Source organism: Scardinius erythrophthalmus (assembly GCF_964197995.2).
Source record: "Scardinius erythrophthalmus genome assembly, chromosome: 22".
In the NCBI taxonomy this organism is placed as follows: Eukaryota; Metazoa; Chordata; class Actinopteri; order Cypriniformes; family Leuciscidae; genus Scardinius; species Scardinius erythrophthalmus.
Genome location: NC_138242.1, coordinates 34,237,574 through 34,251,780, shown reverse-complemented (window position 1 = coordinate 34,251,780; position 14,207 = coordinate 34,237,574). Strand labels below are relative to the sequence as shown.

Sequence of the window (14,207 nt, the reverse complement as noted above, 5' to 3'; positions counted from 1 at the left end):
TGTGTGTGTGTGTGTGTGTGTGTGTGTGTGTGTGTGTGTGAGTGAGAACAGGAGTCAGATTTACAGTCCCATCATGCACTTCCACGTTCCGCACGTCCTCATGCTCATTTATCATTGATAAATCTTCATTAATGATGGAAATATGTTCATTAATTGTCCTGGTGTTTAATCTTATCAGAACTCGTGAACTTTACCATCCTGCGGTGATTATGAGTCTTTGTTCCTCAGATCTGCTCGTTTATGATGGAGAACTCATTAACAGGCCGCTCACTTCACTGTCAAACTCATCATCATCATCATACTTTCATAACACCAATAAATCAGCAGACATGTTTTCACCAAAAGAGTATGATTTGAAGCAAGTAATTATTATAGTGAGATCATTAATATATTGTTATTTCAACTGCTTTTACACTCAAAATCCTTGTCACACAATTTCTGAAACCTGACACTCAAACCCCAGAAACACACACACACCAAATCTACGAAAACACACATTAATCTTCGGCCTTCGACTCCGTTTCATAAAACACTTTTGCAAATCGCAACACACAATTCTCTCTGTAACACAAATCTAACAAGTCTCTTGATTTCATTTTTCAAACACAACCAATCAAAACACCACAGTAATTCATCAGAGCCTCACACACGCGCACACACTCCTCACTCACACACACACACACACACTCCTCACATGTGCAAACACTCATTGCTTTACCGAACACACACCAATCATGCTTTAGAATAGGCCTATAAAAGGTCAAAGGTCGAGGGTTTTTCGGACTGTAATACTGTATTCACAAACACAAATGCTTACAGTCAAAAAATGTATAGTTTGATTTCAGTCTTGCTTTTGTGTTTACCGTGAATTTTACAACATCTTTTTGCCAATTATTTTCAAGTTTTGAAAAAAAAGAGGCAAAGTTTTTAAATGTGTGTAAGCAGGTGAAAAAAAAAATATAATGGTGTTATTTAATATGTGTTTTCATCAACCATATTTGTCAGCTGGGATGATTTTACACATTTAGAGTTACAGACCAAAATCCCGTCCTCGGGAATCTGGAAAAATCCTTATCGTTATTATTGATGAATATGATGGAATTTATCCGTATCTCTGCAGGCTAAAGTGAGTCATAAAGCTGACAGGCATGTAATCTGCTGTTTATGACGTAACGGTGAGGTGTGTCTGACCTGTGCAGGTGTGTGTGTGTATAAGAGAGAATGTGAACGCTCTTCATCTTCATCTTCTTCATCATGAGGGTTTTGATCCTGCTCGTGTCCTGCAGCTTCATCAGCGCTCAGCCTCGGCCCTGCGGTGAATATTTCCCAGCATTCATTCCTCTGTGATGGTGATTCAACTCTCTCTCTCTAACAGAGTTCTGTTTCTCTCTCTCTCTCTCTCTCTCTCTCTCTCTCTCTCTCTCTCTCTCTCTCTCTCTCTCTCTCCCTCTCTCCAGAGTCTCCGGCTCAGTATGTGGGCAGCGTGTCTATGGTGAGTGTCTCTCTCTCTCTCTCTCTCTCTCTCTCTCTCTCTCTCTCTCTCTCTCTCTCTCTATTACAAAGTCTTAATCATGAGATTAAAAGTCGATTTAGTGAGATGGTCAACTTTGTCATAGTTATGACTTTAATCATTTGACTTGCCATGATTTTTACTTTTTGTCAATTTTGACTTTTGTCTTTTTTTTTTTTTTTTTTTTTTACTTTTTATGTAATTTCCACTGTAAATGTCGTATTTTTTACCTTTTAATGTTGTATGGTAATTATGACTTTTTGTCATATGATTTCGTTTTAGTTTTTACGTTATAATTCAAGACTTTTTATGTTATAAATTTAACTTAGTATGTCATAATTTTGTTTTTTTTAATTTCATAACGACTTTTAGACTACATTTTTTTCATAATTAATTTTTTAGGTCATAATTTTGACCCTTTATGTTATTATTTTAACTTTTTGTCATATCTCACCTTTTAATGTCATAATTATGACTTTTTATATAATCATTTCAGTTGTGTCAATTTTTATGCAATTGCGATCATTTAGACTTTAAATCTCATAATTATGACTTTAATGCAATAATTTTGATTCAGTACATTATAATTTTATAATTTTTACTTTTTAATGCCATAACATTTCAAGTCAATTAAAAATTGTATGTAATCATTTCTTACATCATAATTTGTCATAATTTCAATTTAGTAGGCTATGTCATTATTTTGGCTTATGTCATATTCTAGACTTTTTCAGTCAAAATTTTGATTGGTCATAAACGACTTTTTCAGTCATAATTTTGATTTGTCATAAACTTGACTTTTTCAGTCATAATTTTGATTTGTCATAAATTTGATTTTTTCAATCATAATTTTGACGTCATATTCTAGACTTTTTCAGTCATAATTTTGATTTGTCATAAACTTGACTTTTTTAGTCATAATTTTGATGTCATATTTTTGAACTTTTTCAGTCATAATTTTGATTGGTCATATTCTTGACTTTTTCAGTCATAATTTTGATTTGTCATAAACTTGACTTTTTCAGTCATAATTTTGATTTGTCATAAACTTGACTTTTTCAGTCATAATTTTGATTTGTCTTATTCTTGACTTTTTTCAGTCATAATTTTGATTGGTCATAAACTTGACTTTTTCAGTCCATAATTTTGATTTGTCTTATTCTTGACTTTTTTCAGTCATAATTTTGATTGGTCATAAACTTGACTTTTTTTGTCATTATTTTGACTCATGTAATATTCTATATGTTTCAGTCATAATTTAGATTTTTTTCATATTCTTGACTTTTTTCAGTCATAATTTTGATTGGTCATAAACAACTTTTTTGTCATAATTTTGACGTCATATTCTAGACTTTTTCTGGCATAATTTTGATTTGTCATAAACTACTTTTTTCAGTCATAATTTTGATTTGTCGTAAACTTGACTTTTTTGTCATAATTTTGACTTATGTCATATTCTAGACTTTTTCTGTCATAATTTTGACTTATGTCATATTCTAGACTTTTTCAGTCATAATTTTGATTTGTCATATTTTAGACTTTTTCAGTCATAATTTTGATTTGTTATATTTTTTAACTTTTTCAGTTATAATTTTGATTTGTCATATTCTTGACTTTTTTTGTCATAATTTTGACGTATGTCATATTCTAGACTTTTTCAGTCATAATTTTGATTTGTCATAAACAACTTTTTCAGTCATAATTTTGATTTGTCATAAACGACTTTTTTCAGTCATAATTTTGATTTGTCATATTTTTTAACTTTTTCAGTCATAATTTTGATTTGTCATATTCTTGACTTTTTTCAGTCATAATTTTGATTTGTCATATTCTTGACTGTTTTTGTCATAATTTTGACTTGTCATATTCTAGACTTTTTCAGTCATAATTTTGATTTGTCATATTCTTGACTTTTTTCAGTCATAATTTTGATTTGTCATATTCTTGACTTTTTTGTCATAATTTTGACTTGTCATATTCTAGACTTTTTCAGTCATAATTTTGATTTGTCATAAACGACTTTTTCAGTCATAATTTTGATGTCATAAACAACTTTTTTCAGTCATAATTTTGATGTCATAAACTTGACTTTTTTGTCATAATTTTGACTTGTCATATTTTTTAACTTTTTCAGTCATAATTTTGATTTGTCATATTCTTGACTTTTTTGTCATAATTTTGACTTGTCATTCTAGATTTTTCATTCATAATTTTGATTTGTCATAAACTAGACTTTTTCAGTCATAATTTTGATTTGTCATAAACTTGACTTTTTCAGTCATAATTTTGATTTGTCATATTTTTTAACTTTTTCAGTCATAATTTTGATTTGTCATATTTTTGAACTTTTTCAGTCATAATTTTGATTGGTCATAAACGACTTTTTCAGTCATAATTTTGATTTCATATTCTTTTAACTTTTTCAGTCATAATTTTGATTACATATTTTTGAACTTTTTCAGTCATAATTTTGACTTGTCATATTTTTGAACTTTTTCAGTCATAATTTTGATGTCATATTTTTTAACTTTTTCAGTCATAATTTTGACTTGTCATATTCTTGACTTTTTTGTCATAATTTTGATTTATGTAATATTCTAGACTTTTTCAGTCACAATTTTGATTTGTCATACACTTGACTTTTTTGTCATAATTTTGATTGGTCATAAATGACTTTTTCAGTCATAATTTTGATTTGTCATATTCTTGACTTTTTCAGTCATAATTTTGATTTGTCATATTCTAGACTTTTTCAGTCATAATTTTGATTTGTCATATTTTTGAACTTTTTCAGTCATAATTTTGATTTGTCATATTTTTGAACTTTTTCAGTCATGATTTTGATTGGTCATAAACTTGACTTTTTCATTCATAATTTTGATTTCATATTCTTTTAACTTTTTCAGTCATAATTTTGATTACATATTTTTGAACTTTTTCAGTCATAATTTTGACTTGTCATATTTTTGAACTTTTTCAGTCATAATTTTCATGTCATATTTTTTAACTTTTTCAGTCATAATTTTGACTTGTCATATTCTTGACTTTTTTGTCATAATTTTGATTTATGTAATATTCTAGACTTTTTCAGTCACAATTTTGATTTGTCATACACTTGACTTTGTCATAATTTTGATTGGTCATAAATGACTTTTTCAGTCATAATTTTGATTTGTCATATTCTTGACTTTTTCAGTCATAATTTTGATTTGTCATATTCTAGACTTTTTCAGTCATAATTTTGATTTGTCATATTCTTGACTTTTTTCAGTCATAATTTTGATTTGTCATATTCTTGACTTTTTTTGTCATAATTTTGACTTGTCATATTCTAGACTTTTTCAGTCATAATTTTGATTTGTCACAAACGACTTTTTCAGTCCTAATTTTGATGTCATAAACAACTTTTTTCAGTCATAATTTTGATTTGTCATAAACTTGACTTTTTTGTCATAATTTTGACTTATGTCATATTTTTGAACTTTTTCAGTTATAATTTTGATTCGTCATATTCTTGACTTTTTTGTCATAATTTTGACTTGTCATTCTAGACTTTTTCAGTCATAATTTTGATTTGTCATAAACTAGACTTTTTCAGTCATAATTTTGATTTGTCATAAACTTGACTTTTTCAGTCATAATTTTGATTTGTCATATTTTTGAACTTTTTCAGTCATAATTTTGATTTGTCATATTTTTGAACTTTTTCAGTCATAATTTTGATTGGTCATAAACTTGACTTTTTCAGTCATAATTTTGATGTCATATTTTTTTTAACCTTTTCAGTCATAATTTTGATGTCATATTTTTGAACTTTTTCAGTCATAATTTTGATTTGTCATATTTTTGAACTTTTTTCAGTCATAATTTTGTCGTCATATTTTTGAACTTTTTCAGTCATAATTTTGATGTCATATTTTTAACTTTTTCAGTCATAATTTTGACTTGTCATATTCTTGACTTTTTTTGTCATAATTTTGATTTATGTAATATTCTAGACTTTTTCAGTCATAATTTTGATTTGTCATACACTTGACTTTTTTCGTCATTATTTTGATTGGTCCTAAACGACTTTTTCTGTCATAATTTTGACTTATGTCATATTCTAGACTTTTTCAGTCATAATTTTGATTTGCCATAAACTTGACTTTTTCAGTCATAATTTTGATTTGTCATATTCTAGACTTTTTCAGTCAAAATTTTGATTGGTCATAAACTTGACTTTTTCAATCATAATTTTGATGTCATATTTTTGAACTTTTTCAGTCATAATTTTGATTGGTCATAAACGACCTTTTTTCAGTCATAATTTTGATTTGTCATATTCTAGATTTTTTCAGTCAAAATTTTGATTGGTCATAAATGACTTTTTCAGTCATAATTTTGATGACATATTTTTGAACTTTTTCAGTCATAATTTTGATTTGTCATATTTTTTTACTTTTTCAGTCATAATTTTGATTGGTCATAAACGACTTTTTCAGTCATAATTTTGATTTGTCATATTCTTGACTTTTTTCAGTCATAATTTTGATTTGTCATATTCTTGACTTTTTTTCAGTCATAATTTTGATTGGTCATAAACAACTTTTTTTGTCATAATTTGACCTTATGTAATATTATAGACTTTTTCAGTCATAATTTTAATTTGTCATAAACTTGACTTTTTCAGTCATAATTTTGATTTGTCATAAACTTGACCTTTTCAGTCATAATTTTGATTTGTCATATTCTAGACTTTTTCAGTCATAATTTTGATTGGTCATTAACGACTTTTTCAGTCATAATTTTGATGTCATATTTTTTAACTTTTTCAGTCATAATTTTGATTGGTCAGTCATAATTTTGATTCTAGACTTTTTCAGTCAAAATTTTGATTGGTCATAAACGACTTTTTCAGTCAAAATTTTGATTGGTCATAAATGACTTTTTCAGTCAATTTTGATTGGTCATAAACTTAACTTTTTCAGTCAAAATTTTGATTGGTCATAAATGACTTTTTCAGTCATAATTTTGATGTCATATTTTTTTACTTTTTCAGTCATAATTTTGACTTGTCATATTCTTGACTTTTTTGTCATAATTTTGATTTATGTAATATTCTAGACTTTTTCAGTCATAATTTTGATTGGTCATAAACAACTTTTTCAGTCATAATTTTGATGTCATATTTTTTAACTTTTTCAGTCATAATTTTGATTGGTCAGTCATAATTTTGATTCTAGACTTTTTCAGTCAAAATTTTGATTGGTCATAAACGACTTTTTCAGTCATAATTTTGATGTCATATTTTTGAACTTTTTCAGTCATAATTTTGATTGGTCATAAATGACTTTTTCAGTCATAATTTTGATGTCATATTTTTGAACTTTTTCAGTCATAATTTTGATTTGTCATATTTTTTAACTTTTTCAGTCATAATTTTGATTTGTCATATTTTTTAACTTTTTCAGTCATAATTTTGATTTGTCATATTTTTTAACTTTTTCAGTCATAATCTTGACTTGTCATATTCTTGACTTTTTTGTCATAATTTTGATTTATATAATATTCTAGACTTTTTCAATCACAATTTTGATTTGTCATAAACTTGACTTTTTCAGTCATAATTTTGATTTGTCATAAACTTGACTTTTTCAGTCATAATTTTGATTTGTCATTAACTTGACTTTTTCAGTCATAATTTTGATTTGTCATATTTTTGAACTTTTTCAGTCATAATTTTGATTTGTCATATTTTTTTGCTTTTTTTCAGTCATAATTTTGATTTGTCATAAACGACTTTTTCAGTCATAATTTTAATTTGTCATAAACGACTTTTTCAGTCATAATTTTGATTGGTCATAAACTTCACTTTTTTCAGTCATAATTTTGATTTGTCATAAACTTGACTTTTTTTGTCATAATTTTGACTTATGTCATATTCTAGACTTTTTCAGTCATAATTTTGATTTGTCATAAACTTGACTTTTTCAGTCAAAATTTTGATTGGTCATAAATGACTTTTTCAGTCATAATTTTGATGTCATATTTTTGAACTTTTTCAGTCATAATTTTGATCTGTCATATTTTTGAACTTTTTCAGTCATAATTTTGATTGGTCATATACGACTTTTTCAGTCATAATTTTGATTGGTCATAAACTTGACTTTTTCAGTCATAATTTTGATTTGTCATATTTTTGAACTTTACAGTCATAATTTTGATTTGTCATAAACTTGACTTTTTTTGTCATAATTTTGACTTATGTCATATTCTAGACTTTTTCAGTCATAATTTTGATTGGTCATAAACTTGACTTTTTCTGTCATAATTTTGATTTGTCATATTCTTGACTTTTTTTCAGTCATAATTTTGATTTGTCATAAACTTGACTTTTTTGTCATAATTTTGACGTCATATTCTAGACTTTTTCCGTCATAATTTTGATTTGCCATAAACTTGACTTTTTGAGTCATAATTTTGATTTGTCATAAACTTGACTTTTTCAGTCATAATTTTGACATGTCATAAACTTGACTTTTTCAGTCATAATTTTGACTTGTCATATTCTAGACTTTTTCAGTAATAATTTTGATTTGTCATAAACTTGACTTTTTGAGTCATAATTTTGATTTGTCATAAACGACTTTTTCAGTCATAATTTTGACATGTCATATTCTAGACTTTTTCAGTCATAATTTTAATGTGTCATATTCTACACTTTTTCAGTCATAATTTTGATTTGTCATAAACTTGACTTTTTGAGTCATAATTTTGATTTGTCATAAACTTGACTTTTTCAGTCATAATTTTGACATGTCATATACTTGACTTTTTCAGTCATAATTTTGACTTGTCATATTCTAGACTTTTTCAGTCATAATTTTGACATGTCATAAACTTGACTTTTTCAGTCATAATTTTGATTTGTCATAAACTTGACTTTTTCAGTCATAATTTTGACTTGTCATATTCTAGACTTTTTCAGTCATAATTTTGATTTGTCATAAACGACTTTTTCAGTCATAATTTTGACTTATGTCATAAACGACTTTTTCAGTTATAATTTTAATTTGTCATATTCTTGACTTTTTTCAGTCATAATTTTGACTTATGTCATATTCTAGACGTTTTCAGTCATAATTTTGATGTCATATTCTAGACTTTTTCAGTCATAATTTTGATTTGTCATAAACTGGACTTTTTCAGTCATAATTTTGACTTATGTCATGTTCGTGATGGTTTCAGTCATAATTTTGATGTCATATTCTTGACAGTTTCAGTGATGATGATGTTGTTTGTCCTCCAGACGGCCGCTGATGGAATCATAACCTCTGCCGCCACATACTCGTATGATGCTCACGCTCAGCAGATCCGCTTCAGGAACCACATGACCATCTATAACGAGACCATCCTGATGGATCTGCTCATGCACTTTAGACAGGTGAGTAACACACACACACACACACACACACACACACACACACACACACACACACACACACACACACACTCACACACACACTAATGAGGTTCAGTCATCAGCTCTTTAAAGAACCTTGGAAAGATTGCCTGGATGTTAAAGGTTCTTCATGGAACCACAGATGCCGAAGCTTTAGTGAAGAAGCTCCTGTAATCCTGTGAGCTCGACTCGTTCTTCACGTGTGGAGTGATTCTGGTGTTTGAGTGTTTATCCCTGATCCACAGGGCATCATGTATGAGATCGATTACTCGCGCCTGTACTGTGAGAAGAAGGTTCTGGAGACCCGGTTCCACCCGACGCGGGTCCCGGCCGACGCCTCGTTCATGGGTCAGGTGATCCTGGGAACCACTTCTGTTCCGGGTCTGGGACTGCTGACCAACTCCTGGGTCGGGGAGATTCCTGAGATCCAGGGTGAGTCCGGTCCGCTTTATTCCACAGTCATAAACAATAACAACAGTAATCTTAATCAAACATCAGACACATTCAAATTAACCCAGTTTAATTCTGTGAAGCTGCTGTGAATCAGTCTGTCCTGTAGTGAATCATTCTGTCCTGTAGTGAATCATTCTGTCCTGTAGTGGATCATTCTGTCCTGTAGTGGATCATGCTGTCCTGTAGTGAATCGTGAATCAGTCTGTCCTGTAGTGAATCAGTCTGTCCTGTAGTGAATCGTGAATCAGTCTGTCCTGTAGTGAATCAGTCTGTCCTGTAGTGAATCGTGAATCAGTCTGTTCTGTAGTGAATCGTGAATCAGTCTGTCCTGTAGTGAATCAGTCTGTCCTGTAGTGAATCGTGAATCAGTCTGTCCTGTAGTGAATCGTGAATCAGTCTGTCCTGTAGTGAATCAGTCTGTCCTGTAGTGAATCGTGAATCATTCTGTCCTGTAGTGAATCATTCTGTCCTGTAGTGGATCATTCTGTCCTGTAGTGGATCATTCTGTCCTGTAGTGGATCATTCTGTCCTGTAGTGGATCATCCTGTCCTGTAGTGAATCGTGAATCAGTCTGTCCTGTAGTGAATCGTGAATCAGTCTGTCCTGTAGTGAATCGTGAATCAGTCTGTCCTGTAGTGAATCGTGAATCAGTCTGTCCTGTAGTGAATCAGTCTGTCCTGTAGTGAATCGTGAATCAGTCTGTCCTGTAGTGAATCAGTCTGTCCTGTAGTGAATCAGTCTGTCCTGTAGTGAATCAGTCTGTCCTGTAGTGAATCATTCTGTCCTGTAGTGGATCATTCTGTCCTGTAGTGGATCATCCTGTCCTGTAGTGGATCATCCTGTCCTGTAGTGAATCGTGAATCAGTCTGTCCTGTAGTGAATCGTGAATCAGTCTGTCCTGTAGTGAATCAGTCTGTCCTGTAGTGAATCGGTCTGTCCTGTAGTGAATCAGTCTGTCCTGTAGTGAATCGTGAATCAGTCTGTCCTGTAGTGAATCAGTCTGTCCTGTAGTGAATCAGTCTGTCCTGTAGTGAATCGTGAATCAGTCTGTTCTGTAGTGAATCGTGAATCAGTCTGTCCTGTAGTGAATCGTGAATCAGTCTGTCCTGTAGTGAATCAGTCTGTCCTGTAGTGAATCGTGAATCAGTCTGTCCTGTAGTGAATCGTGAATCAGTCTGTCCTGTAGTGAATCAGTCTGTCCTGTAGTGAATCAGTCTGTCTGACAGTCTGTCAGAAGGTTTGTGGTTCAATCCCTGGTTCCACCTGACCAAGTGTCGAGGTGTCCATGAGCAAGACACCTAACCCCAGCTGCTCCTGACGAGCTGGATGGCGCCTTGCATGGCTGACACCGCCGTCGGTGTGTGAATGAGTGAATGAATGGGTGAATGTAAGGCTATATGTAAAGCGCTTTGGTGGCCATAGGTCTGTGAAAGCGCTATATAAATGCAGTCCATAGTGAATCGTGAATCAGTCTGTCCTGTAGTGAATCGTGAATCAGTCTGTAGTGAATCATGTGATGTGTGTCTCGTCTCCAGCTCAGTACATGTTGACCTTCACTGAGTTCACTTGTCTGCCGGTCAGTGCGTCGGTCTTCACTCCTCAGACCGGATGGATCACCATGAGGTGCAGCATCTCTCACACACACTCCACTATCACAGTGTTTGATGATATTTGATAATCACATTCATAAATGTGTCTCTGGTTTCTCAGTTTCTATAATCATCTGCTGGGCGTTCAGAATCCTCAAGACTTCGTCCCGCCGTTCTTCTGTCCCGCATCGACTCAGAACCAACATTTACCCAAGACCAACTTCATGAAGGCCCTGCGCCCGTACCAGTGAAGATCGGACTCGCTCCGCTTCATTCCTCATGGCGCTCAGATGGAGTGAATAAACAGAAATGTCTTCATCATCAGAAGGTTTAATGTCTTTATTTCGTCTCCACCTGTGGTTTCTGGGAATGAAACTGCATGCGGGACGCTCACATTAAAACACAATAAACACTTCAATATATATGTTTGCATCTTTCCAGCCATTGATTATGCAGCTTTGTGGGATTGAATAGTCATGTAAATCTTTAGTTTGGTGGTTAATTCTTCAGAAAGAAATGAATGAAGAGAAGAGCTGATCTGTGTGAAACAAGCATCACATCACATTCATCAGTTTGTGTTAAAACTGCGTGATACAAAAGGATGGAAATTTGATATGCAATAACAATACATCAATCTTAAATTTAGGCCTAATTCTTTTTTTGAGTGTAGAGATGCATTGATACCTTTACAGAATTACAGGCCACAATCATGTTAGCAATCTTGATAAATCATCATCATTATTGAAATGATTGTTTCGATCATCTGCATCTCATAAAGCTGAAGTAACTCAGTTAATACAATCTTCCAGCTTCATCTCGTGCGAGTGAACGATATTTCAAACAAGGTCGTTCATGTAAAACTTTTGGATGTGGAAAACATCTTGCAGATCAATGAATCTTCTGAACATCTGTGTTTGTCTGAGCTTTCTGATGAAATTCACAGTTTAAAGATTTTCTTTTTCCATAATATCAAGTGAAGGTGGTGAATGTTGTTCTTCACTTTAAGTGGACGCAAAACATTCAAAACTGACAATTCATTAAGAAATGTTCCAGGAGTTTCTGCATTTTTAAATCAAAATCCCATCATGCAACAGGAAGTTGCATCATTTCTGGTGGGAAAAGTTGACCAGAGCAATAATAGAAATACACATTACGACACAAACATATTCACTTCTTCAAGTAACAGAGTTAAAAAGGATGAGGAATGACCCAGTTCCTGTTTCTTATAACAGTACATCATCATCAGGTTCATTAACATCATAAATCTCATAAATATATATACAGTCATGGTCAAAATTGATGGCACCCCTGATAAATATGATAAACAATGGCTGTAAAAAATAAATCTGCATTGTTTATCCTTTTGATCTTTCATTAAAAAAATTGACAAAAATCTAACCTTTCATTGAAGTAAAAGAATTGAAATTGGGGGGTAAATCACATTATGAAATAAATGTTTTTCTCCAAAACACGCTGGCCATAATTGTTGGCACCCCTAGAATTTTTTATGAGAAAAAATATCTCTGAAGTATATTCCCATTAATATTTACCTTTTTTATCACACCAGGGTGACTAGGAACATGAAATTGTCCAGCTTTGACTTCTTGTTTCACAGGATTTTAAATATGAGGAAACACAAAGGCCAAATTCCCTTAATCATCCATCACAGTGAGTAAAACCAAAGAATATAGTTCTGATGTGAATCAAAAGATTGTTGAGCTTCACAAAATAGAAAGTGGCTGTAATAAAATAGCTAAAGAATTGAAAATCCCCATTTTGACCATCAGGGCAATAATTAAGAAGTTATAATCAAGTAAAAATGTTACAAATCTGCCAGGAAGAGGACGTGTGTCTATATTGTCTTAATGGACGGTGAGGAGGAAAGTTTGAGTGGCCAAAGACTCTTCAAGGATCACAGATGGAGAATTGCAGAGATTAGTTGAGTCTTGGGGGTCAGAAAGCCTAAAAAAAAATTGTCAAACAAACCCTACATCCCCACGTTGTTTGGGAGGGTTTCAAGAAAAATCCTCCTCGCTCCTCCAAAAATAAACTCCAGCATATTCAGTGGTCAGACACGACTGGATCTTCAAAAGGGACCGGATTCTGTGGTCAGATGAAACAAAAAAAGGGCTTTTTTGGCAGCAAACCCAGCGGATGTGTTTGGTGCAAACAGGGATGAAGAGTCCCCCATGCCTACGGTTAAATACACAGCTAGATCTTATATGTTGAGGGCCTATTTATTTGCTTGAGGTCCTGGACATCTTGTTCAGATACATGGTATTGTGGATTCTAGCAAATACCAACCGATACAAAATCAAAACCTGACTGTCTCTGCTAGAAATCTTATAATGGGCCGTGGTTGGATCTTCCATCAGGACAACGGTCCAAAACAAACATCAAAATCAACACAAAAATGGGTAACTGAGTACAAAATGAAGCTTCTGCCATGACTGTCCCAGTCCCCTGACCTGATGAGGAGTGAACTGAGGAGAAGCACCAACATGAACTTGTGAATCTGAAGGATCTGGAGAGATTCTGTATGGAGGAATGGTCTCTGATCTCTTGTCAGGTGTTCTCCAAACTCATCAGGTATTATAGGAGAAGACTCAGATCTGTTATCTTGGCAAAAAAAGGTTGCAAAAAGTATTTAATAACAGGGTGCCAACAATTATGGCCAGCGTGTTTTGGAGAAAAACATTTATTTCATAATGTTATTTACCCCCACTTTCAATTCTTTTACTTCAATGAAAGGTTTGATTTTTGTGAATTTTTTGAATGAAAGATCAAAAGGATAAACAATGCAGATTTATTTTTTACAGCCATTTTTGATCATATTTATCAGGGGTGCCATCAATTTTGACCATGACTGTATATGTACGTCCGTCTCTTCTGGAGTCAAACCTGCAAACAAGCTTCAACTTTATTTTCCACATTCGACAAGAGTTTCCTGATAATCAGCATCTCTCATTTCATGACCTTTTCTTTATTTGTGCATTCGTCTCTTCCTTTAGTTTACTTTCTAAATGATATATTTTGTTTCAGTTAATGTTTAGTTAAAAGAATGAAAATGTGTTTTTTGTATTAGTTTTTCTGTTATGATAGCACTGTTTCAGTGCAGTGCATTGTGGGACATCATAGTCACTGATCGTCCATGCGTTGAGAAAGCTCAGATTATCCAGTCGATTCTCACAGAAAACACACAGACCACAGC

At 32.3% G+C, this 14,207-nt stretch overlaps 1 protein-coding gene across 2 annotated transcripts; it reads left to right on the top strand.

Moving 5' to 3' along the window:
• Positions 1-9: 9 nt before the first annotated feature.
• LOC308682556 (ependymin) lies at positions 10-11,319 on the top strand. Of its 2 annotated transcripts, XM_081352358.1 has the most exons (6): positions 10-1,315; positions 1,458-1,492; positions 8,802-8,936; positions 9,200-9,386; positions 10,943-11,030; positions 11,118-11,319. In XM_081352358.1, exons 1-6 carry the CDS (start codon positions 1,255-1,257, stop codon positions 11,245-11,247), a joined length of 636 nt encoding a protein of 211 aa, XP_081208484.1. In that variant the 5' UTR covers positions 10-1,254; the 3' UTR covers positions 11,248-11,319. The 2 variants fall into 2 exon arrangements, with proteins under 2 accessions (XP_081208484.1, XP_081208485.1); XM_081352359.1 differs by lacking the exon at positions 10,943-11,030 and having other exon boundaries at positions 1,118-1,315; positions 11,118-11,262.
• The last annotated feature ends 2,888 nt before the right edge of the window (positions 11,320-14,207 follow it).